The following is a 26,767-nucleotide window of genomic DNA, read 5'->3' as shown; positions in this document are numbered from 1 at the left end:
CTAAGTAAAAAAACACTTTCTGTGAGCATAACTCAATAATTCAAGTGCAGAATTGCAATTTGCAGAACTTTGTATTTCCTGTTTTTCACCTGTTTCTTGAGCTGTTTGCAGCCTTATTCCATTCTAGACGTGTTCCACACTAGTTGGACTACAAACCCTTTGACCGTGGCATCATTCTAGCAGTAAAACAGTCCCACTAATAGCACTAAATCAAAGCTGAAAACCCTGTTCTTGTGTGGTGTGGTCAACACTTTCTTTATTTCTTGCATTGGAGGAGCAATCAGCTGCTCGTGAACTTGAACAGTGAGGCTTTTGTCTCAACAGAAGAACAAAGAAAACACAGAACTGTACATTTGATTGAATCAGCCCATCATGCAGAGCATTTCCTCTGAGAATAGAGAGAGAGTTGACTAGAGGGAGCAAGCTCTACTCCATACATGAGTCAGACACGAAGAAGTACTCTCCATAGTTGATGGACTTGCAACAATCTGCCCTCAGCTCGTGAAAACTTCACTCTCCGATCTACCCCTCCTGCCTAATAAGCTTTCTTAAAAAAATGCTCTCTCTCTCTCTCTCTCTCTCTCTCTCTCCATTTTGGGAATTTGTGCCCAAATTGTGACGCATGGCATACATGTAACAATTTTTTCGTTTAAACCTTTCGGTCTAAAATTCTCCATGATCGGTGCAAAATTTGACCTCGGCACAGATCAGAGAATTATTGCTTGTATAAAAACGAAAATAATGACGTGAAGAGATTCTGGGGTTCAAAAATAGTAACTCACTAAATTTTAGGGATGGTGACCCTTGCATTCCTCAAGTCGTTCTGAGCAACTTTTATCATTGCAACCACATCAAAAAGTGTAATGTGGCTGAGTTACGGTGACTTTTATTCTGTGAGGATTCTCACATGTGCATCTTTTGTCTTGGCCAGGCTCATTGTCCTACATCATCTCTAGTGGCTAAGCACACAATCCCAAATCACTGGCATTCTATTCTTCAGTGTCCATTCAATATGGAACCAGTCCCAAGGCTCAAATAAACCATCAGTCAAATTTGTCCCAATGGTTGCCTCTTCTAGCCATGCAAAGATCCCTGCTTAATCCAAGAGAACTCTGGGGGTAAAAAGCAACAACTAAAGAAGAGAAAAATAAAATATTTATATAAGTAAATAAGGAAAGCAATTGCAAAAAGTATCACCATCTGGTGACAACATGAGTCCTTCATAATTATGATAAATCACATAGCCAATTGAATTTAATAAAGATATATATAGAGAAAATAGAAAAGAAGAGAAATCGATATGAAAGTCTATAGACTAGGAAGAATGGAACATTATAATATGCACTTCAATATAGAGTTCTAATCTCTCAACCACCCTCGAGGTTATATCATGTACATGATAAGAGATCCCAATCTCACTCACTCTCTCAATCTCATTCACAGTTACAATCATAATCATAATCACAATCTTGAATGTTAGATGAAGATGAAGAATAAGAGTTGTCTCAATTAGTTGTCTTTTATATGAATTTGTGAATTGTATGTCTTCTTAAATAATATATTCCTCAAGAAAAGATCGTTTCAATATGTGTGATATACCAAGTTAGATGTGTATGCATGACTCTTAATCTTACTTTCGATCTCAATGCTCATAATAAAACTCAAAAATATAAGTGAAAATAATCATATATAGCTTAAAAGGATCCTTGTATCTATGTAGTCTGAATTGTCCTGAAGTAGTCTATAATTTGTCTTTGTCATAATTTGCTCCCATGAACTCAGAATATAGATGTACAAGTATTCAAATTGATTTGAAGATACTTAGTTGATAAGGTAGCATAGGCAGAATTGCAAAATTAGACTTTTTTGTTTAAAAAAAAAACGATGATTTTAGATTGAGTATAATAAAAAGTATGTTTTTCGTTTTCACGACTCATATATACTATTCTAGGCTCTCTTATGTATTTTATTTTAAAAAATATAATATTTATTAAAAATATCAAGAATATCATTTGTAATCAATATGACTATATTTAATCTCTACAAACTATATAGTTTGAACAATACTATCTATTAACAAGTTTATGGATATCTATTTTGATTATAGTACTATTTATTTATTATATTATAATTGATTAAATAATATAATATACATAAATTTTCATATGTAGGAATCATACAATTAAATGTTTAATAGTTTTACATACAAGATTGTTACATTCAATCCCTTTTGAAAAGCTTTGTTCTCAAAGCTTAGCTATCTAACATGTACTAGGAAAGATAAATGATATCCAATTCCTCTTCAAAACTTTGTTTTTGAAACTTATTTATTATTGACAAATAAAATTTAGACTCATTAAACTTAAAAAAAAAAACAAAAGACCTATCTTTTGCATTGCCTTTATGTTTGTTGTTGTATGTTGAATGTGATTGTAGATCTTGAGTATCACTTATATGGAGTAGTCTTCAAATCAAGAGTCTTTGTTGTAAAATATTCACAAAGAGTCTTTCGAATACCTTGCATCATCTTCATAAAGTTTTCATAAAAAGTCTTTTGGATAGCTAGACATATTCTTCACAATCCTTCACATTTAGTCTTTATAAAGTGATCATTAAAATCTTTAGGTTAATCCTTTCCGGGTAGCATCAGATATGGACAACTTCGGAAGATGTTCCGAAAATTGTGTTTCGAAGGCGGTATGTATGTTGGGATATAAAGGCCCGGTAACCTCCGTGTATATAGTACACGCACATTGTACATGTGAACGCACCCTTTACGTGCCCTAAGTATAAATACATTTTATTCTTTGTGTAGCAACACATTGTTGGTACACTCTAATCGTCTCGTACTTTCACTCTGCTCACACTCTCTCAAGCCGTCACACTCTCACGCTCACTTCTCCTCGAACTTTCATCTCCAACAACTGGTATTAGAGCACAAGGTCCTACACGTTTCCCGAGACCAAGTGCAGCTGACAATGCAAGTAGCTCGCGAAGAGGGCGTGCTGAAGACAGTCGCGGGCTCTCAGCTCAGGCGATAAGCAAGCAGCTTGTGGCAGGTCCAGCGAGTGACCAGCGAGGAAGCGTTGAGCGCTGGCGACAAGGGTGACTAGTACGGAGACTAGGCGATACCACTACGCACGTGGGCTGCGGTAGGTCTAGTAGTCGTGACCAACAAGGACTGAGCAAGCGACGACCAGGTGTGGGCAAATTGACAAGTTCTGCACGTGTGGGCTGGCGACGGGCATGAAGCAAGCGACAGAGCGGGCAGACACCAGGTATGCGTGACGACGGGACTCCAAGCGCCGGTAGGCGTGACAACAGTCATGCGACGGGGCAAGGTCAATGGACCCTTCCTCGTCATTTATTTCAGAAATTTAAAAAAAAAATCCTTCAATTTCAAAGTTACTCCTTATTATTACCAGGGATTCATGCATTGGAAGCACAATTGGCAATTCTGTGCAAAATCGAGCCAAAAATTTGGGGCTTTTCCCAGGTTTGACATCGTTTATGCCTGTCAGTGATTTTCGAGTTAGAAATTGCAGACATTGTGAGTGGTGACCTCAATTAACTTGGGGGTTTTGCCAAATTAGTCAGAATTTTGCTCTTTTGAGCGAAATTTATTGACATTGGATCCTAGAAATTTGGGGCTTTTCATGTATTGGCAAAATTTTGCTTAGCTGGGTCAGATTGGCTGACATTCATGCAAAATTGGACATGAAATTTTGGGAATTTACGCAGAATTTGATAAATTTTTGCATTTTTGCCTGTGTGGTGGTTGGTTCATGTACAAACAATAGAGATTTATTTATGGTTGAGAAAGAACATCAATGCATTTTGCTGGTTCAACTTGTGCTTTTGCAGATTAGTGCATTTACTCTTGTGTTTGTGATAAAATGGCTGCAACTTCTTCCAGTTCAGACGTAAAGAGTTTGATAGAGATCAAACGGTTTGATGGTCATGGCTTTGACCTTTGGAAAGACCGTATGTAGGGCATTTTTTTCCCAAAGGATTGTGAGGATGCTTTGCAGGAAGATAAACCCGCACTAATGTCTGATGCAGATTGGGCCAGAGTAAACAAAAAGGCTGTGGCTTACATAAAGATGGGTGTCACTGATGACATTCTGACAGACATTAAGGGTTTAGACACAGGTTATGCAATATGGGAGAAGCTGAAAACTACTTATGAGATCACCACACCTCTTAATCGCATTTAATGCGCAAGTTGGTGAATATGCGACTGGATGAGTCAAAGCCTGCAGTTGAGTACTTGAGTGCATTTAGAGGGATTCTAAATCAGCTCAAAGATGCAAACTTGAACTTTGATGATAAGTTGAGGGCAATCTTTTTGATCATGACATTGCCGGACTTGTGGGAAACCTTGGTGGTTTCACTCAGCAATAATCCCAATCTCTCATATGATGGGGTGAGGGGTTCTATCTTGAATGAATAAATTAGACGTATGTCTAGTGGAGAAGGCAGTAACTCAGCTTATAATGTAAGAGGCAGGGCTGAAGAGAAAAATACAAATGCAGGGCAGAGAAATAGGAGCAAGAGCAAAGGAAAGGATAAGAGTGACATTACTTGTTATCACTGTGGTTGGAAGGGCCACAAGGAACCTGATTGCAGGTATTATCAGAATGAACAAGAGAGAAAGAAGAATGCAGGGGATAAAAAGAAGAAGAAAGAAAAGACAGATGCATCGAAGACAACCAAAGGCAAAGAGAAGGCCAATGTGGCCTCTAGTATGGTCATAGAAGAGCTTTCAGATACAGAGGCTGATGTATTATGTGTAGTTGATTATGATGCCCTTGTATGTCACATGTAGGATATGCAGATTACCAAGGTTGATGTGATTGATGCACTCTTGTCAGTTGATGATGGTGTCACTCAGACTTGGATTGTAGACTCTGGTGCCTCTTTCCATGTAACTCCTTGCTTGGAGTGTTTTGCTATGTTCAATGTAGGCAGTTATGGAAAGGTTGGAAATAACCATGCTTGCAGCATTGATGGGATTGGCACCGTACACTGGTCTTTAGACAATGGTCAAGAGCTTGTGTTGAAACATGTCAGATATGCGCCTTAAAAAGAGTTTACTATTTGTTGGTCAGCTTGACTTGCATGGCTACACCACACTGTTTGGTGGTGGTTTGTGGAAAGTAAAAAAGGGTTCCATGCTGATTGCAAAAGGAACCAAGAAGGACACATTGTATTGTTTGCACTGTAAAGCCTTGAATGGCAAGTTTCTTGTAGTTGCTGAAATTTGCAGCCACTTGGAGTTATGGCATAAGAGATTAGGCCATATGAGCCAAAAAGGACTTGATGTCCTTACCTCTTTGAAGAGGGTTGATGGAAAAGGCTCTAAACTTGATTTTTGTAATGAGTGTCAGTTTGGAAAGCAAATAAAAAATTTCTTTTACTTTGGTGTCTCTCGTAAGTCCAATGTCTTGGACTTAGTGCATTCTGATGTATGTAGTATGCCCGTGAAATCATTGGGTGGTGCTGCATATTTTGTCTCCTTTATTGATGATTGTTCCAAGAATATTTGGGTGTACTTGTTGAAAAAGAAAAGTGAAGTGTTTGCTGTTTTTAAAACTTTTCATGCATTTGTGACCACTCAGACAGGTAGAAAGCTGAAATGCTTGAGAACTGATAATGGGGGTGTTAAGCGACTGAAAAGATGAAGCAAAATTCTAGAGGAATATAGTCCGACACTCAAAGGGCACGAGATCCTTTTCTTCCTCCTAGCCTTGCCTAGTTATTGCTAGCAACTCTCATCGTAATCCGATTGCCAGCCGTCACTTGTTGGTGAGTCCTACTATTCCTGGACTCTCTTTAATTCTAGGCTCCACTAAACCCCGTTCGGGCGCCCAAGGCCCCGGACGGTCATGCCTCGTGCCTGTTTCCTGTAATTTACCTTATAAATATAACATTTCCTTCCCCTTAAGAATCGGTTTCGTCCTCAAAAACGATACTTGGAAGGTCTAATTGTAAATTGGGAAACCTTTTCTTTAAGGTACTTAGTCGCTCCCATGTTGAGCTTTCTTCTGAACAATCTTTCCACTTAACCAAACATTCTTGATAAATAGTATTCCTTGTTCGTTTGTCACGAACATTTAATATTCTTTTTGGTTCATGTGGATTAGATAGGTCATATGATAGCTCCTCAATGTTATCATTTAAGATTAGATTATCCAAATCACCCAGCTTCTTCCTTAACTTACTTACATGAAAAACTGGATGTATTTTACTACCAGCAGGTAGTTGGAGCTTGTAAGCCAGTTCTCCCACCTTTTCAAGTATTGTGAAAGGACCACAATACCTGGGTGAAAGCTTTGGACATTGTCCCGTTTTCATGGTTTTGGTTTGTTCAGGCACCTTAAGATAGACCAATTCTCCTTCTTCAAAGGAGGTGTCTCTTCGGTGAGGATTTGTATATGCTCTAGCTTGATTTTGAGCTTTTTTTAATATTTTCTTGAGCAAATTTTAACATACTATTCATATCCTCCAAAAAATTCTTGGCTGCTTGAATCTTTTCCTTATGCAGTCCTACTGCATAAGGAGCTTTGGGATGAAACCCATACATTAACATAAATGGACTATATCCAGTGGAAGAGTGCTTGGCACTATTATATGCAAACTCTGCTATCGGTAGATACTCTTCCCAATTAGTTTGCCTTTTACTTACATATGCCCTAAGCATATCTTCAAGGATTTGGTTAACCCTTTCAGTTTGCCTATCAGTTTGTGGGTGATCCGCCGTACTCATGCTAAGTTTAGTATTCAACTTCCTAAATACCGCACGCCAAAATTGACTATCAAATTTTCTATCCTGATCAGAAACTATATTTGCCGGAAGGTCATACAATTGGTATATGTTCTCTACGAACAATCTAGCCAATTCTGGTGTTTTAATATAAGTTGAAGTTGGAATGAACCTAGCCATTTTGGTTAACCTATCCACAATCACCCACACAGAGTCGTTCCCCCTCTGTGTTCTGGGTAATGCAACAATAAAATCCATGGAGATACTCTCCCATTTTCCCGAAGGAATCTCTAGTGGACGGAGAAGTCCTCCCATTTTCAATCTTTCAGCTTTATTAACCTGGCATTTATTACATTTGACCACATAGTCAAGGACGTCCTTATTCATTCCAGGCCAATAGAACTGCCTTTTAATAAGACTATAAGTCTTATTAACTCCTGGATGTCCCGCGCTAGGAGTATCGTGACACTCAAAGAGTATCTGGCACCTAATTTCTGTATCTTTTGGGACACATACTCTACCCTTGTAGAGTAAATAACCATTATCAATGGTAAAATTCTTCCACTTGAATCCGGTTTGAGCAACCCCTAATGCTCGATTTCCTTATTGAACATCCTCAGATATTCCTTCCTCAGTAGAAGCACTTTCATTTGGGTCCCCATTTTTTACTGCTTCCCATATGTTGGAATATGCCGGATCAACCTGGCATTTCCCTTTTAAAGATTCAAGCAAGTCGGAAGTGAACTGAGTAAAACTCAATTCATTTATGATGGGCATTCTGCTGAGTGCATCAACTACTATATTATACTTTCCTTTTCTATATCTTATCTCATAGTCGAACTCTTGGAGGAGTTCGGCCCATCTGGCTTTACACCCGTGTAAATCCGGTTGATCATTAAGCCACTTAATGCTTTCATGATCCGATAAAATCAAAAGTTTGGCACCATACAGATAGTGCCTCCATTTCTTCATTGCATGTACTATTGCATACAGCTCCCTCTCATAAACAGAATAATTCTGTTTTGCACGGTCTAATTTCTTGCTTTCAAAAGCAACTGGTCGACCTTCGTGTAATAAGACTGTGCCTATCGCCTTATCACTGGCATCGGCTTCAACCACAAATGGTTTATTGGGATCCACAATAAATTGTACTGGAGCTGTAGCAATAGCTACCTTAAGTTTTTGAAAACTTTCATTTTGGTCTGTTCCCCAATTGAAGCTCTTCCCTTTCCCTTTAAGTTGGTCTGTCATTGGAACAACTATTTTGGCATAATCTCGAATGAATCTACGATAAAATCCAGATAAACCTAGGAAGATCTGCAGCTCTTCCAGGTTCCTTGGAGATGGCCATTCAATAATTGCCCTTACTTTTTTTGGATCCATCTTGATTCCCTCTTTCAAGATAATATGCCCCAAATATTTGACCTCTTGTGCAAAGAATTCACACTTAGTTTTCTTCACATAAAGGGAATGTGTTCTCAACAGTTGGAATACCAATTGTAAGTGTTCCAAATGTTATTCTCTTGATTTACTAAAGATCAAGATATCATCCAAGAAGACTACTACAAAATGTCCTAGATAGGGCCGTAACACACTATTCATCAGCTTCATAAAGGTAGCTGGTGCATTAGTGAGGCCAAAAGGCATCACCAAAAAATCATAATGCCTGTATCTAGTACGAAATGTTGTCTTAGGAACATCTTGTGCCTTAATTCTTACTTGGTGATAGCCTGATCTTAAATCTATCTTTGTGAAGAATTTTGCCCCTTGTAATTGATCAAAAAGATCTTCCATTCTGGGTATAGGAAATTTATTCTTCACCGTTATTTTATTAAGTGCTCTATAATCAACACAAAGTCGCATAGAATCATCTTTTTTCTTTACTAATGAAATTGGCGAAGCCCAAGGTGAATTACTGGGTTGAATAAACCCTTTATCAAGGTAATCCTTAATTTGTCTTCAACTTCTTGGTGCTGCGTTTCACTTAACTTATAAGGTGGTTTAGAAATAGGGTGAGTATCCTTATTTGTGTCAATTGGGTGATTTATATCACCCCTATCTGGTGGAAGGCCGCTTGGTAAATCAGAAGAAAACACATCTTTAAAGTCATCTAACAAACTACTTAATTCATTATTTACATTCAACTCACAAACATAAGAAAATTGTTGCTTTATATTACAGAAAGTAAAAGTGTTTTGTACAGGAAGAGACCATAACATATATACCTCACAAGCTTCCTTCTTTATCAGCTTCTGAACCTCAGTGGAACACAACAAAGGATTATCAGATACTTCATGTTCACCTTGAATGACAAAAGTCTTACCATCCCTTTCAAATTCCAGTGTGTTATGATGATAACTACATTTTAAGGATGGTTCCAATCCCCTTAGCCACTCCCTCCCTAGAGCAATATCAGCTCTTTCCATGTTCATAATTTGGAAATCAAGTTTATCTTTATATCCTTGAATCTCAATTTCCAAATTGGATACCATTGTATCCCATATTTTATTATCTTGACCTTGCATCATACGAACAACATATTGATGCCCACTCTTTTGTTGGGGAAGTTGCAATTTTTTGACAAGTGCATAATTTATGAAATTGTGGGTAGCAGAGTCATCAATCATGACTCTAACCCTCTTTCCAGCTATCAATCCATGCATTCTAACTAAATCATGTGGCCCAAAAGTATGCTGCCACATAGAAGTTGACATACAACACTTGTGTTGTACATCCATGTGCAAGACCTCTAAAGATTTATACCTTTCATGCCCCTTTAATTCTAAGGTCTGCACTACATGGATTTGTTTTTCTTTTCCCTTGCCCTTGTCCTTATGCTTTCCTTTGTCTTCCCCCTTTTTCTTTTGAGGGCAATTCCAAGCAGCATGGTTAGGGGATAGGCAATTGAAACACAACTTTTCTTTTTTGGCTTTATCAAAGTCATCTGGACTTAACTTTGGCCTCACATATTGTTTCTTTTCAAAAGGTTGTTTTTTGCCCTTAAAAAATGGCATTTTCCTTTTAAATTTGCCCACAAATTTTGAGGTTTCCAATTCCTTAGACTTGGGCTCCGTATCAGTGAGACTAGTGAGTGTACCTGGACGCATACTATCTTCATTGATTAATGCAAATTTAATTGCCTCTTCCAGCATCTTAGGTGAACTCCTTTTTACTTCCTTTTTACAGGCCTTATCTAGTCCCCTAATGAATCCTCTTGTCTTTTGAAATTCATCTATTCCTTCCAATTTGAGGATTATCTCACGATATTCCTCCAAATATGTCAGTAGGGGTCTTCCCTTTTGTCTGACATAATCCCAATCTTCCCAATTTCTTTCCATTTCATTTTCAGGAAGGAATTCTTTTAAAAAGACGGATTCAAATTGAGCCTAAGTTTCAGGTATTTTATTTGCCCCTTTAAAGTTCGCCACCATTTATACGCTTTTGGCCCCAAAGTTAAACTGGCCTCCAATGCTTGGAGATGTGGTGGAGTATTTTTAAGTTTATGTAAATCTTCCCATTTTTGGAGAAAATTAAAGATAGTGTCTTTATTTCTATCTTTTTCCTCCCCGTGAAACTGAGGGGGTTTCATATCTTTTAGAATTGGATTATCCCTCAACTTGTGGTGGGATTCTTTAGGATCTCGCATAGTCACATCTAAATCTTTCGATGAAGATGGGATATCCGAGGTTTCTATCTTATTTTTATCCCTTTCCAACAATAAAGTTAATTGAGATTTTATTTTAGTAACTGTTTGAGTTAAAAATTCCATTTGAACCCCCTGTGCCTGCACACGAGCAGTTAGATCATCAAATTGTTCTCGTGTGGCAAAGAATTATTCCCACTGTTCTTCTTGCATCTCCGTTTCATGGGAATCTACCATAGGGTGGTCCCGAGAACTAGAACCTTTCATTACTCCTTCTTTCCCTTTTTCTGCCATTAATACACTGGAATTGGAAAGCAAAGATAAGAAATTTGCATACAAAGTAAAATACTTCCCTGGTTATAATGACAGGGCAACTGTTGCTGGTTTATTAATAAGCCCGAAGAGTAAGAAACAATTTTTGTCTTCCCGGACTAAACCAGTAAACCAGTCACGCTGGAAATGAAGTTCTTTGGCAGAAACGGAACAATCACGTGAACCACCGGTATATCTTCTATGTATAAAACGGGTCTGACTCTGACTTCAGTCAGCTGGTAACGATTTAACTCCTGGCTTCAGTCGGGTGGAGACGAATCTGCTGTACTGGTCTTCGAAAACAGCCGTGTGACGTGTAGGACTTGAAGTACCATCTCACGCTTTTCGTTACGCTTACAGCAGTCGCCTCACGCTTCGTCTCACGCTTTTCGTCTCCCTGCTACGTGTCACACTTTTCGTGACGTCACACGACCACGGCTCACAACTTCCTGCGGTGACTTTAAACGACCGACGGGATGACGTGTCCGTCAAATCGTCTGGCCCTTGCGCTTAATCACTTGACCTTCGAAAATGCCTGGAAAAGACTTCGTGAATAACTAGCAAGATCAGGACCCGACGACTCCATCAAGATGCGATGGCGGCTCTAATACCAATGTTAAGCGACTGAAAAGATGAAGCAAAATTCTAGAGGAATACAGTCCGACACTCAAAGGGCATGAGATCCTTTTTTTCCTCCCAGCCTTGGCTAGTTATTGCTAGCAACTCTCATCGTAATCCGATTGCCAGCCGTCACTTGTTGGTGAGTCCTACTATTCCTGGACTCTCTTTAATTCTAGGCTCCCCTAAACCCCGTTCGGGCGCCCAAGGCCCCGGACGGTCATGCTTCGTGCCTGTTTCCCGTAATTTACCTTATAAATATAACAGGGGGTGAGTTCACATTGACTGAATTCAAGTCATTTTGTGACTTACATGGTATTAAGAGGGAGCTTACAGCCCCTTACAAACCCTTCTTCAAATGGGGTGGTTGAAAGATAGAACAGGACTTTATGTGAAAGAGTCCGGTGCATGCTGTCGACTGTCAATCTCCCTCATGCGTTTTGGGGAGAGGCACTCAAAACTGCGGTTCACATTTGCAACCGCTCTCCAAAGAGATCCTTAAATAATGGCATCCCTGAGGAGGTTTGGTCTGGCAAATCGGCCTCATATGACCATTTACACATATTTGGCTGTGATGCTTTTGTGCATGTTAGGGATGAGCTGAGGAACAAACTTGACCCAAAATCCACCAAAGGCATTTTCATGGGCTATGGTGATGAGGGTGAATTTGGCTACAGAGTGTGGTTACCTTAGTCCAAGAAAATTATTCGCAGCCGTAATGTTGTGTTTAACGAGGCAAAATTGGTAAAAGGCTCTTTAGCCTCTAATAAAGATATGAAAAAGGTGAAATTTCAGAAAATGAGCCTCAAGGTGCTGTACCACAGGCTGAAACTGATGATCAGCCGGTTATTTTTGAGCCAGATGATGATGGATAGCAAATAGAAACATAAGGAGGTCATGGACAGCAAGATAGGCTTGCTGATTATGAAAATGCAGGTGCTGGAAATGAAAATGAAGGTGCTGTACAGCATGCTAAAAATGGTTTACAGCAGCCAATAAATGCTGAAAATAATATACCTCCAGATGTAGACCCAATTCTTGAAAATGGTGATCATCGGGTAGGCAGGTCTACACGCATAAGAAGGCAACCACATAGGTTTGACCCCTCTTTGCATTATGTGATGCTTACAGATGAGAGCGAGCCTCTTACATACAAAGAGGCCAAGTCATGTGAGTTCAGCAGTAAGTGGGAGCTAGTTATACAGGAAGAGATTAAATCTCTATATGCAAATGATACTTGGAATCTTGTGTCATTGCCAAAGGGAAGGAAGCCACTTCCAAAGAAATGGGTGTACAAAGTCAAGACAGTTGATGGGAAACCCAAGTACAAGGCAAGGCTAGTTGCCAAAGGTTATGCACAAAAGAAAGGGATTGACTTCCAGAGGTCTTCTCACCTGTTGTGAAGATGACCACTCTACGTGTGCTTTTTGCTCTTACTGCTGTTTTGGATTTAGAGTTGTATCAAATGGATGTAAAAACAGATTTCTTGCATGGTGACATTGATGAGGAAATCTACATGAAATAGCTTGAGGGCTTTGTAGTTCTTGGAAAAGAGCAAATGGTATGTAAGCTAAAACACAGCTTGTATGGACTGAAACAAGCACCATGGTAGTGGTACAAAAAGTTTTAACACTTTTATGCTATCTCATGAGTTTACACGCAGCCATGCAGATCATTGCTTGTACATGAAAAAGGATGCAGATGGCAGCCCCATCATACTTGTTTTGTATGTGGATGATATGTTGTTAGTTGGGAAAAGAAAGACTAGCTTGGATGCTCTAAAAAATCAGCTAAAATCAGCTTTCTCCATGAAAGATTTGGGAAATGCAGAGCATATTTTGGGCATGAGGATTCTTAGAGATAGAATGCAGAAATTGCTGTTTTTATCTCAAGAAAAGTACATTGGAAAGGTACTGGACAGATTTAACATGGCTGAAGCTAAGCCTTTTGGGGTACCCTTACCTCCTTATCTCAAGCTTAGTAAAGCCAACAACCCGAAAGATGACGTGGAAGCAAATGCTATGAAGGGAGTTCCTTATGCATCGGCTTGTGGCTCTCTTATGTATGCTATGGTTGCTGCTCGTCCAGACTTTGCTCATGTAGTGGGAGTTGTTAGCAGGTTTATGTCATATCCTGGCAAAGCACATTGGGAGGCTATCAAGTGTATTCTTCGATACCTTAAGGGTACACAAAGAAAAAGTATTTTCTATGGGCAGGGTGCACTTAGTTTGCATGGTTATTGTGATGCAGACATGGCAGGTGATTTGGACACTCGTAGGTCCACCAACGGGTTTGTCTTTACAGTTGTTGGTGGGGCTATTTCTTGGTGTTCCAGGTTGTAGAATATTGTTGCACTGAGTACCATTGAAGGTGAATACATATCAACTACTGAAGCTTCTAAGGAAGCTATATGGTTGAGTAGACTTGCAAATGATCTCGGTATGCCTACCGATACTGCAGTTTTGGGATGTGATAGCCAAAGTGCTGTGTATCTGGCTAAGAATGCCATGTATCATTCACGCATAAAGCATATAGATGTGCGATATCACTTCATCAGACAGATTCTGGAAGATGGTCAAATCACATTGACCAAGATTAAAACACAAGATAACCCTGGAGATGTTCTCGCTAAAAGTCTAAGCAAAGCTTAGCACAAGCATTGTATTCGACTAGTGGGAGTTGGTTAGCTAGAGGTTTATATCGGACCTTTAAGTGGGAGGTTGTTGGGATACAAAGGTCCAATAACCTCCGTGTATATAGTACATGCACATTGTACATGTGAACGCACCCTTTACGTGCCCCAAGTATAAATACATTTTATTCTTTGTGTATCAACACATTGTTGGTATACTCTAATCATCTCGTACTTTCACTCTGCTCACACTCTCTTAAGCCGTCACACTCTCACGCTCACTCCTCCTCGAACTTCCATCTCTCTTAGCTAAGCTCCCCAACAATGTATACTATCAGCTTGTGGTCCTATCTTTCGGATTGACCAATGCTTCCACAACTTTCCAACAGATGATAAATGATTTATTTTGTCTGTATTTAGGAAAGTGGATAGCCATTTTTCTTATTGTTTTTATTATTTATAGTAAGTCATTGGAAGAGCATACCAAACACTTGCGTATTGGCTTATATCTCTTAAGATGAAAACAATTATTTGCTAAACTATAAGTGTGAATTTTTTCGCACGGAGTTGTTATATCTTGGTCATGTCATCTCAATGGATGACATTCGAAATGATTCGAAAAAGATATGAGTAGTGCTTGCTTGGCCTATTTTACGACCGTCAAGCAAGTAAAATCTTTTTTAGGTTTTACGGTGTTTTTTTGGATATTCATTAAGAACTACTCATATTGCTGAACCCTTAACACGTTTGTTTAAGAGTATTCGAAGCAAGAAGAAGTATGTTAGTTCACCTATTATTTGGACTAGTTAGCTCAATCGATATTTTGAAACATTGAAACGGCTTGTTATACCATTGTACTGATGTTGCGGATTATTGATTGAAATAAATCTTTGGAGGTTCATACAGATGCGAGCGCTTATGCTTTAGGTACTGTTCTTTATTAGGATACTTGACCTATTACCTTTGAGAGTTATAAGCTCGCTGATGCCCAAACACGTTATGCCACTTAGGAGAAGGAATTATTGATTGTCATCCATACCACTTAGGGTCCTCAGAACATCTTGAAACCATTGGACATATCAAAAGGACAAATCAAACCATGGAGAATATGTTATATGCACATATCTCTCGTTGGTAGTCTAATTGGAAGTGTTATCTTTTATTAGATTGAGTTTACTTATAGTAGTGCTAAGCATTTGGCAATTGGTTATAGCTTGTTTATGCGTATGTATCGTTATGAGCCAAAATCATCGATTGCCACAAAGCTCAAGGAGGTGAAAATGTAGTCCTTGGTTGACTTTCTATATGATATGCAGAATGTAGACGATTGCGAAGGAAAGCATTAAAACAGTCTGGAATTGTGCCATGTTTTATGTAACCAACATCATATTCCTAACGAGCTCAAGAGGGGATGTGGCTTATCTTAAAGTTCCAACGGATTCCGATTCAATGACTACCGACAAGTGCTATAAATTATATTCGAGATATTGCAGTTTTTCCCAAATTACCAAGAAGATAAGTAGCATATTCTATGAGTTAGATTTACCATCAGAAAACGGAGTTTATTATGTGTTCCACGTGAGTCGTTTGAAAGAACAACTAAGACAAGGTGAGTAGGTAATTCTGATTGAGGAAGTCCCGTAGCTTGAGAATACTACTCGTTACATTCCACTTAAACCCAAATTGGTTCTTGACCTTAGGACTAAACGATCCCATTGAACCGTTTATCTTGAGCATTTGGTCAAGTGGAAAAACCGCCTAGAGGTGGAGGCTATTTGGAAGTCAGTATGTTCATTGAGGAGTCGTTTTCCTCACTTTGTTCCTGAGAATATTGTTGAGGACAACAATCATTCGTAAGGGGGGAAGTGTTATGTCCTTGGACATCTGTATGGGCGCTAGTAGTACTAGTCACAGTGGCCATGGGTTGACTTAGTACGCATGCATTAAGGGCACTTTGGGGTTAGAGCAGCTAAGTCCTATAAATAGGGCTCAAGGCTCTATTGTGCACATTCATTGTGTGATTACCACTCTTGGACTCTTGGCTCGTTGGCCGAGGCATTCATATACTGGGATGGTGTGGGCTGGTGGTATGGGATGCCAATCCTTGGGATGTGGTCATGGCCTGGAGTGCTGCTACCCCCTAGGCTGGGGTGAGCCCGTTTGGCTCTATGGCTTGGAGGTGAGTTTGATGTCTAGTTTCTTTTATGGTGAGTTTGGCTTGTGTTGTGTCTTGTGTGTAGGTTGGATCCTAGGGGGATGTTTCAACCATGATACTAGAGTCGTGGGCTACATAGACTTTGATTATGTAGGATATGCAAATAGTAGGAAGTCCATCTTTGGCCACTGAGGCTTGTAACAAGGCCCTATGGTTAGGCTGTTTGGTTGTGGACCTTGGTGTGATTATGATTCCTACATTGCATTCAGACTATACGAGTGTCATTGAGCTGGCATGTAATCTGATCTTTCATGTGAAGTCCAAGCACATTGATGTCCATTATCAATCACTTCATTAGAGAGGTGATTGCAGACAAGCGAATAGAGCTTGTCAAGATCTTGATTATGAGAATCTTCTGTTACATGTTAAATAATTGTGTGGGATACTCTACTCGGATTTTAATTTGAAAAGATTTCTCTCTCCTTAAGATTGTTCCGGGGGTTACATGTTTTAGAGGGGATCTTGGTCACATGCATTGCGCCTCTGGGCCATGTTGGCTTTTAATCAGGCTTTGAGCCAAGCACATGATATTAGTTATTTTTGTGTGTAAGTCTGTGTGAGTGAAATACATTATACAAATCCTTGCATTAAATAAGGTTCAAAGGTTTGGGGGAAACCTGAAGCCTATATAAGAAGGCCCTAGTTTTTGTACTTTCATGATCAAACTATTGCATCAATCTACTTTCCATTGGTATATATGCAAGAGCTCTCTCTCTCTCTCTCTCTCTCTCTATATATATATATATATATATATATATATATATATATATATATATATATATATATATATATATATATATATATATATATATATATATATATATATATGCCGACACATCCGTACACTAGGATGGTGTGGATTGGCGGTATGGGATGCCAATCCATTTCTGCCTTGGTAATGACAATGATGCAAATGAGCCTCTTGCTACCTCCAACAAAGCCTTGACTCTCTTCATTTAATCATGTTTTGTAGACAATGGTGAATAAAAATGTAAATATGTGTCTATTACAAAATGTGATTGGAATTAGACATTGGCCATGCACATGCATGCCCTAAGACCTTTCTGTCACATGTTAAATAATTGTGTGATACTCTACTCAGATTTTAATTTGAAAAGATTTGTATCTCCTTAAGATTGTTCGGAGGGTTACATGTTTCAGAGGGGATTTGCAACTAGTTTCCATGGCCTTTGTGTTGAGCCTGAGAACTATACTTGAGGTTGGACCCTTCATCACATGCATTGTGCCTTTGGGCCATGTTGGCTTTTGATTAGGCTTTGAGCCACGCACATGCTATTAGTTATTTTTGTGTGTAAGTTTGTGCGTGTGAAAGGTGTGAACACATTATACACCTTGCATTAAATAAGGTTCAAAGGTTTGAGGGAAACGTGAACCCTATATAAGAAGGCCCTAGTTTTTGTACTTTCGTGATGAAAGAGTATGTGTCCACTGTTATGATTTATGAAAAGTCAGGAGTCCAAAGACAGGAACTAAAAACATGTCGAATGACAAAAAGATTAAACAATAAAAGTGGCAATAGGTGATGATGTCAGATAGGCAGTTGGCTGCTATGTTTTAACTTGTAACCAGCCATAAAGAAATATACAAAATGAAATTTCAGTAAAGACTAAGCCCAACTTCTTTCTCCATCCCCCAATGTGTAAGTATATTGGCCTATGCAATGACACTTTTGCAAAGCATCCTCGAGTTAGCACTAATGAAGACCAGATTTTCCCATTGAAATTCTGATTCTTGGCTTAAATTGGAAAAGCCCCAAATTGCATCGATGGAATATTAAGAAATTTTGATTGAAACCAAAAAACCCCCAAATATAATGTAAATAGCCTCTAAGAATAAAATTAAACTTTCATTAATAAGGTTTAGTGAACCTTATCTTGGAAGGTGAATGATGTTGAGACAGGTGTGAAGGCCTTGGTAACGTGGCTGAGATGAGCCAGTTGTTGCAACAAACCAGGTGTCTGTTGGAGATAGAGACGTACGTGGCAGACTATTGCAGGTGTCGGGTACCATGTCAGGTTAGGTTGGCAGGTCAACTGGTAGTATGGACTGAAGTCAAACCCACATTCTGCTTTGATGCCACTGTTGGGTATGGAGCTCAAGAAGATGACCAATGTCTTATGACGGTTGGAACTCCATGAGAGAGAGAGAGAGAAAATATATATAGGCTAAGCTGTGTACCTGACCCTTTAACCCTTATTTAATGTGAAGTGTTTTAAAGGTGTTTACATCTTTAAGACACATACACACGCGAAAGGTGTATTTACACACAAGGGAAAATAAATGGGATAACCCAGATGTTTACTGTGTCATCTTATGTAGATTTGATGTACTTGACCATGACAAATTTATGGTACTTGACCATGACAAATTTATGTTTAATCTAGGCATGGCTAACCCAAGTTGACAAAAAGGAGATTGAAAGGGTTTGATGAGACAAGTTCATCACTATTTTGTTCATAACACTTATTAGTGCAGAAGATTAGTCTTTTGGTCTATGGAATCCAAACGAGATCACCATCAAGGGACATGTTTCTAACAGTGATATAATATCAATTGTCAGAAATTTTTCTTTGGGAATATTGGTTTAAAAAATAGTCACTCTTGATCAACACCCTTGTTTTCCAACACCATTTTTTTGGACTCTACAGTTATCTAGTTTAACTTTTGGTCTCACAAATTGCTGTAAGCACTTTGAGGAAGATGAGGGATACACTTTTCACACTTAGTTGTAACATCTTTTAATGACACCATGACCATTTTAGAGAAAGAGGAAGTTTATAGATATATACCAACATCTACAGGTCAAAGACCTTATAAGGCGCAGACTTTTCATCAATGGCAAGAAGGGTAGATTCTTTTTGCCTACATTCATTGTGTAGAATATGAAGTCACAACTGATGATGGATGCAAAAGTGCATGCTCTCTAAAGAGCAAGACAAGAAAATAGGAGTGTTACATGAGACAATGCTAACACACACTATGTGTGTGCATACCTGTATGTTCAAGGGAGATGGATGAGTTACATTGCACAAGGCAGGGGGCTGCTGATGGAAGGTGTAGGAGAGTATTGTGGCTAGGGTGCAATTCTGATCAGTAAGGAGTGAAAGTATACTGTGACCAGCAACTGCCACTACATGGCAGGTTGGCCATGCTGGTGGAGTGATTGCTAATGCTGTTTGATGCTGCTGTCTGCCAGTGTTTGCCCTTTCACACTGCCACATCACACACATGCAGGTCCTTTGGGGTTCCTGACATTGAGCTGGTGCTGTCTGATTAAGGCTGGTCAGCCTTCTGCCAATAGAACTTTACGTGACAGGCTGAAAGGAAGCCATTTACCAACTATATCTCTGGCTCATGACAGTAAACCCACTTGAAAGGTTTCCCAGTGACTGAGTAAGTCAACTATGTACTTTCATGGCTTGAGACTTGGCTTCTCCATGGACTATTGAAGCTGCTAGTCCTTAGCTCTTCAATTGTTTTGTCTGATCCAGTACACCTGCAAATTTGGAAGTTGCCAGTCCATAGCTCTCCAAAGGAAAGCAGGTATTGATACATATCAGCATGGGTGATCTTTGTCTGATGGCCTTGTCTATCTTGTCCGAGTTGTTGAATGTTCTGGTTCATATGCTAATTGTTTTGATTAGCTGAATACTGACCGTTGTTTCCAAGGCCCTGGTGAGAGGGTTACTGATTGGACACCCATACACCAATGCTGGTCCATATGTTTGGTCAGGATGTCTTAAAACAGGTAGGAAAAAATCTTCACATAGGCAAAAGTGGCAAGTGTTGTTATTGAGCCTAGCTATCACATGTGAAACTGTCACAACAACATGCAACGAGTTAGTAGACCAAGCATCTCAAGTTACTTGACAAGACATGAATCTTGCTGATCCACAAGGAGATGTTGTTTGGGGAGCCTGTTCCTGCAACAACTATTTCTTATGGTGCAGCTTACATCTTGATACTCGTTTGCTGTTACGAGTCTTAGATTGAATTTAGATGTGTACAACCATGATTAACATGATACTTTTTCTTTGCCATACAAAATATTCTGATAGCTGATCTATAAAAGTCTTTATAGTCGTTGTTCATTTCTTGGTTTTATTTCAGGCTGAGATGAATCAAAAGCAAGATTATTACTAGGTTCAACTCCTGAACAGGAAGGTAATGGCATCCCTCTACTGAATCTAATGAATTCAATATCATATCTAATTCTTTATGTGTATGCTTGATAATAATCTGAAAATGTTTTGATAAATGCAGGTTCACAGTTGGTTAATCACCTTAATTAGCTCTCAAGCTGGTAGTTAAGCAGCCTATGGCAGTGTGCATCATTTTTCATGAGGCACCCTTTGGATGACAAACTTGCTGCTGGTTCTTTTGTCAGAGAATGGAAACAGCTTTCATTGTTGCTGAAAAAGACAGTCTGTTAACGAGTTTAAGCTATGGCAAAGATGTGGGTCTTATTAGAATGTACATCCTAACTTTTTGGACTGGCTTTTAGCACTGTAGTAAGAGGTGATAAGCTCTACTCTTTGGTGCTTTCCTAGAAGAAGCAGGACACTAAAGCACCAAAAGATATGAGCAAATTGGTGCAGAAGAAATGCTCTTAAGCCACTGTTTGGGGTAATCTTTCGATATTCTGTTCTGACCTAAGCGACCAGTTTGTGTAGCAAGTTAGGGAGTTGGATCATCAAGCTGAGTATGCATATTGAACTTTTCCTTTACAAGCTTCTGAAAATCAGCTTATGAATAAGCAATGAATTTTGGTCTGCAATGTTTCGGAAAATCAGTGGCATCTTATGTTAACACAGCAGACTTCAACCATTACAGGTTTTGCCAATTTTGACTGGCCAAATATTGGGTGTGACAGTTTTTTATTACATGCTGTGTTTGCATTGTCTGGTGTGTTAGTTGTTTTCTGATCCCATGGTTATAGATGACATGGTAAATGCTCATCTATTCCAGCAGTAACTCTCATGTCATCCTCTGGGAATATTGTCGGTCTTTCTTACCCATAGGTTTGGCCATGCTCAGCTGGCTGCTGGTTGCCACTAGTTGATTGTCAGGGAATGTTCCTGTGGTTCCTTGAGCAAGCATTCAAAGATAACTCCATTTTGTCAGAAGTAGACGCAACCATGGAAGCATGTGAATCTCTTGTAATAGACTGCACAACATGAGAGAGGAGATAAGAGAAACACTACGAAGAAAGAACATTGCAAAGAGAACTCAGAAGAAAAGAGATGCTCGGGAAATGGAATCCATATATCAAGACGAGACAGTACGGAAACAGTAAGTCGTCGGCTGTGTGGGCACTGGCACCAGCTCCCTCTCTCCAGCAGGACCTGCAGATAACAGAGTAAGCACTCATGTGTCTGAGGGGGAGGGAGCCCAGCCTATCTATAGGCAAAATATCCGATCAGGTTGGCCGGCAAATTGGTGGCCAAAAATAGTAGTCGGCCAGCCAAAATATGCACAGTTGGCCATAAACAGGGGCCACTAAATCAGGCACCCACAAATCAGTACAAATCATAAATGGTAAAGAATGTGCCCAGACCACAAAATCAACAGACTCGCACATGAATGGACTTATCTGCTAACACATTTTCATTATCTTGACAATACCATACTCCTTTGTTTGGTCACACTTCAATGTTAACATCTTTGTAACATGGACAATGTGACATTTTAATTTGACATCTTTTACATATGTTAATGTCGTACTCTTCTCTGATAACAATGTGGTGCTTCATAATAATTGCTGAAAGCATGTTCATGTGGTTAGTATGAAGTGGCTGTTTTTGCATTGATCTAGTACTGATCAGGTCTGCGAGCTTAATGGGGCCAACACGGGGTACAACACGTGGAAGTGTTCCTATGATCTAACATCTTTTACAGATCAATGCTGTAGTTTTCTCTGATGGCAATGTGGTGCTTCATAATGTTTACTGAAAGTGCAGTCTTCTGGTAATTATGAAGTGGCCGTTGTTGGGTAAGATCTAGTATGGTTCAAGCAGGCTTGATCCTTTGGTGATGTTCAGCGGATGTCACGGTAAGAGCTCAGAGTATACCGACGGTTTGTCAAGCTAAAGATGGGCTACATGATGATTGGATGTGTGCTGATGCTAATATTCCCTAAGTTCGAAATGCTGACAAGCAATTAAGAGCTAACAGTAGATGGAATTGCCTCCAGTGGTTCTATTTGGCTGTTATGAGGAAGTTAAGGAGATAGTCAATAGTTCTGGCATTGCATTAAGTAACATGGCAGCCGTTCGAGTGTTGCAAGTGTGCTAGAGATTGTTTAGGATGCCACCAGAGTTGCCACTACTTTACTTTGTGGTGAGGGTTAGTCTTTATAATGCAAGAGTATCGGTGGCCCCACCGCTCCTTATGATGAATGATTCATGTGTTGCGACTCCCATCTTGCTTGTGCATGCAATTTGAACTAGATTGATAGTGCTACAATATATATTTTGAAAATAGGAAAACTCCATCTAGATGTGTGACCACTTACATGTGGTCTCCCTATTAGCAAAGCCTATAGAGGCCTACTTAGCTAGAGGGCATGGGGGGAGCGTTTCCATTCTCTTGTTAAGAAAGACCCTTGTACATAGGGACACATAGGGACGTTACATGTTGCAAAACTATTCTATGGTGTACTTCGCACCAAATATGCACGTTTCTTATTTGGATTATATTGAATGTCTATGCTATGCCCAATTGTTATAATTTTTAATTTGACTTTGCTAATTGGCTAGTTGCTAGTACTTTCAATGCCAACAATGCGAAATTTTATTATCCTTTAAATTTTCAAATAGAATTTGATATACTTATATGCTTGTGCTTGGTAGCATGGCACCTCTTATGTATTTGACTCTTGAAACACTTGCAAAGCATTAACATGAAATGAGGTGCTACTTTCTTGTTGGTAGGTTACAAAAGCATATGTGAGGAAGGATATAGTAGTTGCATTATTAGAGAGAGAATATATTTAGTAGAGTGACTTGCCTAGTTCTTAGAGATTTTACGGTAGTAACTAGGCCTTGTTACAATATAGTGACTTTCTAATATTCTTTAGAGAGATTGATAAGACGTCATTTTTGGCACTAAAGACATACACAAAGGATGCGAAATGCAATATGAAGTGAGTCAATTTCAGAACGGACATATAGACCTATTGACTTGAAAAATGAATGTTCTAGTGCTTTGACGCATGATGAAAAGGTTTGTGTTGGACTTGTAGGTCACCTCTAAGGAGAGCAAGTTTAGCAAGTCTTAATAGTGCTTGATATTGAGCTTGTAGCAAGGCTTAATATATGCGGAACAAGTTTGAAGTGTTTCAAGCATCAACATATGACTAGCTACTTGAGGTGCTTAACATTAGGACCAGACTCAATGGTAGTAATACTAAACTCATTGGTAGTAATACTAAGCTCATGTCTTGGTGGTGCTAGATGCTTGATAAGGAGAGTGAAGATGAAGCGAATGAGCATTCTCAAGGTACTCTTTATATTACGTTGTTAGATTAGTTTAAGTAAAAGTTGTCAATTGACTATAGCACAAATGCACTAGTGAGTTAATTATATCATTAAAAAACCAAGTTTTGTGTTTAATCTTAGGATGAATGCATACAAATGAATCCAAATTATGATTGAGGGAGCAAACGAAAACTTAATGGAATAAACACATTGGATGCATTGTAGTCTTGTTTTTGTGCTCATTTGAAAGTTGCGTTGTCTTTGGACCATCACTTTTTCAAGCAATATATATGGCAAGTTTTGAATAGTTTGACCATTTGCACTTTTATGTGATTAATTGGGATTGTGCATCTTGAATGTTAGTTTATGCTTATTATCCACACAAGCAATGTTAGTGTAACTCTCTTTTTTTTTTCGTAAAAGGTATAGTGTATATATATATATATATATATATATATATATATATATATATATATATATATATATATATATATATATATATATATCTCTCTCTCTCTCTCTCTCTCTCTCTCTCTCTCGATGATTTGCTTGGGTCATAGTTACACATTTCAAATATAATGACAATAGCTCAGTCTATGTTTTATGATTTGATTTAAGATCAAGTTTCACTTGATATAGTTGCAAGCTTAGATGGAGAGATATGTGAGGGTAAGGTGACATGTTTTACTACATTTTCCTAAGAATAAAAGCCTTGGTTAGGATGGCCTCATCAATGAGTTTTTTGTGAAATATGCAAATCTTACATGCTATAACCACTATTAAATTTGGGCAATTGGGATTATGCCTACATTGTGGATAAATGGTGTTATTAAATTGACTCTGAGGGGGATGCCTTTGCCTTCCACTCTGATACATTGCAAATTTATTTCTTTGATGGGCATTATGTATAACATTTTTGCAAAGGTGTTGGCTAATAGATTGCATGAACACACAAATTAGGAATTAGTAACGATTTAGTTGGACTTGGAGAAATCCTTTGATTACCTTGAGTGGTCTTTTATAGTCCAACTCATACAAAACATAGGGTTTGGACCTAGAATTTCTTTCTAATTTAAGTTACACCATCATTAGAGACTCTTTCCAGAGAGTCATGCTTAATTATGATTTTATAGAGTCATTCATCCTTTTTAGGTTTGTTAGACATGGATGCCCTTGTCCTTTTCCTCCCCCTCTTGCAACACATCCTATTTTTGAGAATGCTATCACATATTCTTGCAAATGATGAAGTGATAGTCTTAGCCTTAAAGATTGCTTAGGCTCTCATGTTGCCCACGATTTTATAAGATTTTCCATTGCTTCCATGGTTGAAGACCGATTTACAAGAAATACCATAGCCTATTCGTTTCATGCTTTGGAAGAACTCTATGCATTTTGATATTCCTTGGATTTCTTAAAATCATACTTGTACACCTAAAAGAATGGGGGGAGCAATATTAGTTGTGGTGACTCACATGATAATACTCAAACTATAGTGTATATGTTGTCATTGGTCTCTCTCTTGCTCGATGGCAAGAAAGTTATGGTCTGTTTTGTCTTAGATTTGGCATGATGTAGTTGAAACTACCAAGCATCCATGAGATTGGGTTTCTGAAAAAACCAAATTAATAGATTCTATGTGGCCACATGTAAATATTGTTTTTCACTTTTTGCATTTATGGTGTCGCTTACATAATTGACATGTCTGTGATGAATATATTTTTGATTTTATAAGTTCATTAGTGGTTTGTACTTTGTCTCCCTCGAAACATTTTGATTGCTTTAATACTTTGACTTTATCTTCCATGCTTTCAAATTCCAAATATTCTCAATTCTTTTCTTGATGATTTTCCATGGTATCACTTGAGCCCTTTTTCTTTCAAAATTGGTCGTAGTTTATAAACATCCTTGGTGCTCTTCATCAGGTAGTGCCTCTTATGATTCTTCATGCTATCCTTTGGGAGGTCTCGTAAACGTGAATAAAATGCAATCTTCTTATATTTTATAGCTTTGTTAACTAGTTAAAATATGTTATCTTTCATACCTTGTTGATCTACCTTCTTTCTTATTTGAATTTGCTTTGATATGTCCTCATACACATCATTATTTCCTTGACTTATGTATTGGTTTATTCTAACATACAACACAAACAAGAATAATGACCGATACATAATGCTACCTGAATACTCACAATGATCCACAACTGAGGCCATAGATTTCTTGAACAAGAAAGTGACGATAAACAACAATTAGCTTTCAAAAAATTGGTACAAAAATATAGGAAACATCATATATAATAGAGAGGAGTAATCATGATTATTCTTGCTTTATTTTGTCATCAAAATACTACATCATGATTGCTTGCTCAAGAATAACTAGATATTGGCTGAAATAAGGATTGTTTTACACCTAATGTGCATATGAGTGAATAGACTAAGGTTATAGAGTGGTAATCCAAGCTCTAACACCTAGCACAGCATGAAGGTTAACTAGCCACAATCAAGATTCAAACCCAAAAAATGCCTTATCCATGAACGACTTGGAGAATCCTATTATGCCTCCTCATCAGAATCCTTGCACCTCTTGATGAGGTCTATCGAGAAAATGTGGATAGAGCCCCTCTAGGATACCTACAATCCTCTTGTGTAGTTGCATAATAGTTCCTAAAAGCTGGATTATGATAAAAGGAAAAGATACAAAAAAGTCTTAAGAGGCTATGCATGAGCATAATAAAGTGATACAAAGTACATAGTGATTGTCACATGAAATTGAATGAGGCACCAAGGCCTTGCATGGAGTAGAAGTATCTATAGCCTCATCATTAGCAACCACTAAATGATCATGCTCAAAAACCTATTGTGAAACACCACTAGTGGTCTTAATTGTGAGATGAGTGCTTTTTAGCACTAAAATGCATTTAGTTGCTACTGCTTTATGATGAAACAAGAATATGGATGTAATTGAAATCTCCTTGGAATCTTCTCCAAATGTTGAAATTCTCGATTGACCTTGTTCAACCAAATACTCATCCACTAGACCACAAGATTAGGAGGAGCAAGAAGTTCAATCAAAGTTCACTTCATAG

General features: G+C 38.5%; 1 protein-coding gene across 1 annotated transcript in view; it reads left to right on the top strand.

Moving 5' to 3' along the window:
* LOC148034831 (DNA-directed RNA polymerases II, IV and V subunit 11-like) overlaps nt 1–21,896 on the top strand; it is a 66,817-nt gene extending 44,921 nt beyond the window's left edge. The window contains exons 5-6 of the mRNA XM_087680580.1: nt 20,318–20,371; nt 20,471–21,896. Coding sequence (XP_087536706.1) covers nt 20,318–20,350 — 33 coding nt within the window. The 3' untranslated portion in view covers nt 20,351–20,371; nt 20,471–21,896. The remainder of the gene's footprint in view (nt 1–20,317; nt 20,372–20,470) is intronic.
* Nucleotides 21,897–26,767: the final 4,871 nt, after the last annotated feature.

This window comes from Lygodium microphyllum, chromosome 6 (genome assembly GCF_053477565.2).
Source record: "Lygodium microphyllum isolate KBCC chromosome 6, Lygodium_microphyllum_v1.1.10, whole genome shotgun sequence".
Classification (NCBI taxonomy): Eukaryota; Viridiplantae; Streptophyta; class Polypodiopsida; order Schizaeales; family Lygodiaceae; genus Lygodium; species Lygodium microphyllum.
The sequence above is the reverse complement of the archived record's forward strand: the minus strand, read 5'-3'. Positions and strand labels throughout refer to the sequence as shown.